The sequence below is a fragment of the Salvelinus sp. IW2-2015 genome, unplaced genomic scaffold, assembly GCF_002910315.2.
Source record: "Salvelinus sp. IW2-2015 unplaced genomic scaffold, ASM291031v2 Un_scaffold2630, whole genome shotgun sequence".
NCBI classification, from domain to species: domain Eukaryota; kingdom Metazoa; phylum Chordata; class Actinopteri; order Salmoniformes; family Salmonidae; genus Salvelinus; species Salvelinus sp. IW2-2015.
The window spans coordinates 24,977-29,963 of NW_019943938.1; the positions used below are offsets into that span (position 1 = coordinate 24,977).

General features: G+C 40.5%; 1 protein-coding gene across 1 annotated transcript in view; it reads right to left on the reverse strand.

Moving 5' to 3' along the window:
* Positions 1–3,901, reverse strand: part of LOC139025409 (uncharacterized) — a 14,994-nt gene extending 11,093 nt beyond the window's left edge. The window contains exon 1 of the mRNA XM_070440528.1: positions 3,830–3,901. Within this exon, the coding sequence (XP_070296629.1) occupies positions 3,830–3,901 (72 nt within the window). The remainder of the gene's footprint in view (positions 1–3,829) is intronic.
* Positions 3,902–4,987: the final 1,086 nt, after the last annotated feature.

Genomic DNA, 4,987 nt, shown 5'->3' on the forward strand with positions numbered 1-4,987 from the left:
CGTATTATGATTAACAACCCCCTAGAGTTTTCGTTACAAGCTCGGTCTAGGACATCCCCTGACCATTTTTCTACAAACACATTTGATTATGCCAAGCAGTAGAAATTATTTCCACGATAATATATTATCGACTGATATCAGCAATGTCAGTGGGTCAGAAGTTTACATACACTAAGTTGACTGTGCCTTTAAATAGCTTGGAAAAATTCCAGAAAATTATGTCATGGCTTTAGAAGCTTCTGAAAGGCTAATTGACTAATTTGAGTCAATTGGAGGAGTGTACCTGTGGATGTATTCAAGGTCTACCTTCAAACTCAGTGCCTCTTTGCTTGACATCATGGGAAAATCAAAAGATATCAGCCAAGACCTCAGAAAATAAATTGTAACTTCCACAAGTCTGGTTCATCCTTGGGAGCAATTTCCAAAACGCTATGATAAGTGTGACAAATTAAAGTATTAGCTTGCCTATCAAACGTTTGTGGAGTGTTTGAAAAACGAGTTTTAATGACTCCAACCTAAGAGGATGTAAACTTCCGCTTCAACTGTTTATCTTCCACATCTAAATCTGTTGACAATGATGACACCAGAAAATAGAAAATCACACCAAGGTAATGTGTGAGTTGGAGGCAGTGGTACAACCGATCGGTTGCTGGGTATCCAAACAAGACTCAATGAATGCGGACAATTTCACGTACAGCAGCTCTTTTAGTTTACACATTCTTATCTGTAAAATATATAATTTACAAATAAAAAAACGTTTAAATTAAAGATATACTCTCAACAACTGAAATGTATTTGGCTTGTCCCCCTTTGCACCAGGCATAGCTGTAACTGTAGCTCTACTACAAATGGGCAGGTGTTTAAAATAAATAAAAAACACGKATGACCATTCCCAAGAAGTTCGCTTTGAACCAGACGGACACTATAACATTCCTGTTGCGTTAACTACAGGTCGTCCCCTTAAAAAACACAGCAGAACTGCTGGTCTTTGATGCTAGTTGTTATTTCAGTTTTAAAATGCAGCTTGACGTACATGGGGCGAGTAGCCTCTCTGCCTCGGAAAAMACCTAGCGCGTCCGTCCGACGAAGAATGCGTGGAATTACAAAGTATTTTGTAAGCCGGATAGTAGCAAGTGCCGACATAAGATTTGACACTGCACGAAATAGCTAGTTACGTCCAAACAAACAGTCATACGACAGCAACACGCTTACTTTCAATAGTTTTAGCAATTGAACTTTGTTTTGACATCAGCAGCCATGCTACAGGTAGCTAACATTAGCAACGTAGTTTGCCAACGAACTCACAAGTACAGAAAATTCGACTTACCTCTCGTAGATTGACGGTGCGCTTGGTTTATCCAATGTTTTCAGAAATAAAACGCACTCACAGATATGTGTAGTATTTACATCGGATGAATGACCKACGGTCGACCCCGCCCCCAGAAACAGGGCAGCTTGGTGCGTAGGTTGCGGTTCTCTGCCGGAGAGGAGCGTCTGTAGGCGGCCTGAAAAGTTGCCTCTCTCCAGGGTGAGTTGCGGTCGGTCGGAAATGCAACACGTAGAGGACAGGGCGTAAAAAGGAGCGTCGCTTCTTCAAAGGGAGTGAGTGGTGTCTAAAAAGGGAAGCCATGAATTCCAGTAAGGCTTTTATCGGGTTTTGTAAACTAAATATTTAACACCAATACAGGCAAACTCTCAAAATCGGATATTTCTTGAATCGACAAGACACTGAGAAACTATAGACAWGCATTATTMAAAAATGGTCAGACAGACCAAGCAKGGTTTGTAGGCAAAATAAGCCAAAAGTGAATCCTCTTTCTAGAAGCTGAGTAACTAGATGACAGGTTTGATTGTCTATCATTAGAAAATGGACAGAAAAATTATCAGTAAATAAAAAAAGGACAAATATGAGTTCATTTGATATTTTCATATTTAAAATTGACCCATCTATATATAAAATGCATAATGGACAATAACAACTGGGCTGATTTAAAAACAAACTATTTGGAGGCTAATTGTCAGATATACATTGCAATATTGTATCGTTAATAATATATGTTGCTTCAGTGGCGAACCATGAATATAGGACCAAGGCCCTCAGGAGGGACCAACAATATTCAAATATGTTGTATCAAACTCAAATAACAGAAAACACAGCATCACTTAATGTGCCGAGATTTTATCTTCTGTAGTCGGACCGTTCTGGTTCTGCGGGGAGCAATACTTTTTGATGACATTATGAATGAATCAGAACAGGCCTGGCTGTGGTTCAGGCTGCTGCACATGAAACACTACAGTCATGGCACGTGACACACAGCATAACTGGGAGCCGAAGAACACCACTAGCACAAATAGCGACAACAGTAGTGTCACAAAGTTGACAGGCCATGGTGCTGAAAGGACCGCGGCCGTAATACCTGGGCACTCAGGTCGATGAAGAAGAGCCGTTTTGTCAAACACAGACAAAGCTGATAGACAGGAGTCACACACAGCATCAGATAATGTTAAAGTAAACATCCCATTCACTCCAGTAGCCCACATGAAATCATACCTATACAAAAGTACAACCATTTAATTTCCAAAAGATATTAAACAAATCAGCTACTACTTCCCCATTAAAAATATACTGTATTTTATCACACCAATCAGTGATCTAAAGTTGAAATGCAATAATCTGTTTCAAAAGAAAACGCTAACAGCAAACGAGCTTTAAAAAAAAGAGCCATTATTTTTCACTTTTTTAAAACCCATGCGTGTCAAAAAGTGATTCGTTTCATTCATCGGTCAAAATTCTGCTCTAATAGACTCTTTTCCAGAACACAACACACACGTCAGGCACAGATGCGCGAGACTCTGGTCGCCAATAAGAAAAGTCTCTCTATATTTTTTTTCTCCGTTAAAACTAAATATATTTTTTTGGGTTTCTCATACACTTTATATTTGGTTGTGATCTTTACAAAATAACTATTTTGTATGCAGCAGTTGTAGCTAAAGCTAGCCATTTTACTGGCTGAAGTTGAGCAGGTAAAAAAAATGCAGTTGACTGGAGACGATTAAACATTAAGCTGGACATCCAATTATAATTCAAAAGTATTGTGAAATGCACTCATAAGCAACATGTAAATGAAGGCTTTATCTGCTGTCGTTCTATAAAAGACCTCCCCTTTGTCCTGACGGCAGCCTCGTGCGGCGGCAATGTTTGCAAACATAGAAAGGGGTCTATTGCGTTAAATGGCAGCGCCCTTCTGTCCAGCGTCTGATGGCTCAGCCAATGGTTGATTGAGCTTGCTAGATTTTTCTACCCAGAAACCACCATAGAATATCCTGATTAGATATTTTCGCTCTAAGCTATTAACCCTTCTCTTTCCAACAAATTRAAGATTTGAAATCAGCAGACCACACAATTATTSTACAGATAAAATGGAAATTAAAAACGAAATTTCCTTTTTTTTTAAAGATATACTTTTTTATAAATCTTTGGGCCTTCTCTGAAAGCCTAGAAGGGCCCCCCTACAGTTCCCCACTGATATATTTCAATATTCTATAGTTAATAGTGGGAAAACATTTAAGGAAACCATAATCATTTAGGTTAAGGGCACTTAAGGCACAAATGTGACAGGCTACAATCTTTAGATTACATTAGATAAATTGACTAATAATCTCTATTCAATACAAATTTACAAATAGCTAAATAATTGGCAGAGAGGTGTGTAGGCAACCCTGATCCCGGAGTGCAGCAGATCCTGTAGGATTTTGTTCCAACTAGACACCTCACCAGACCAACTGAGCGAATTGATCAGTTCAGTGATTTGCCGAAAAATCAACACACCTGGTCTTCCAGGTCGGTTAAATTAGTGCTTTCAGCCCTCCAGCACCAGGGCTGGCCCTGGGGTGTGTTCATGCCGTCGATTCTGTTGCACAACAGAACRTTTTGCAACTGTTTGGAATTCATTGGGAAAAATTCAGGTAAGTCTCACCTCTTTTCGTTCCTTTAGAAAAACTAAATATTTTGCAACAGAATTGGCAGAATGAAAACACCTGGTGTAAGTTATATTACAGATTCAAAAGTTATCTGTACTCTACAAATAATAATTTAATAAATCAATCTATATTAAAGTAAAAGGTTATTACCTTTGTATCAATTGTCTACATACCAGCACAGACTGTAATAAAATATAGGATTGCTACATTCATCATAAGAAACTTTTAAAGTATCTTTCCGCTATTCAGAAATATATTGTGTCAAACTCTCTAAAAAAAAAAAAAGTAATTTGTTGAAATTGTAATTCAGTAGAGCAGATGGTTCTGAAGAGGCCAGTCGCCTCTCCCACCAAGGTTTCCGTCCCAAATGGCACCCTATTCCCTAGGGGCCCTGGTCTAAAGGAGTGCACTATATAGGGAATAGGGCCCTGGTCAAAACTAGTGCACTATATAGGGCATAGGGTGATGTTTGGCATGTATCCTACAAGTGTGTGCACCAGAGATTACATTAAATTCTGTTGAGACGGAGAGGAGAGCGCGGCGGCGGAGTTGGCAGTTTTGTACTTCCTCCTCCCACTACACTGCCACCCTCTCCCCTAGTCTACTACACTTCCACCCTCTCCCCTAGTCTACTACACTGCCACCCTCTCCCCTAGTCTACTACACTGCCACCCTCTCCCCTAGTCTACTACACTGCCACCCTCTCCCTAGTCTACTACACGCCCACCTCTCCCCTAGTCTACTACACTGCACCCTCTCCCCTAGTTATACACTGCCACCCTCTCCCCTAGTCTACTACACTGCCACCCTCTCCCCTAGTCTACTACACTCCCCTCTCCCCTAGTCTACTCACTGCCACCCTCTCCCTAGTCTACTACACTTCCACCCTCTCCCTAGTCTACTACACTTCACCCTCTCCCCTAGTCTACTACACTTCCACTCTCCCCTAGTCTACTACACTTCACCTCTCCCCCTTAGTCTACTTCCTCTCCCCCTAGTCTACTTC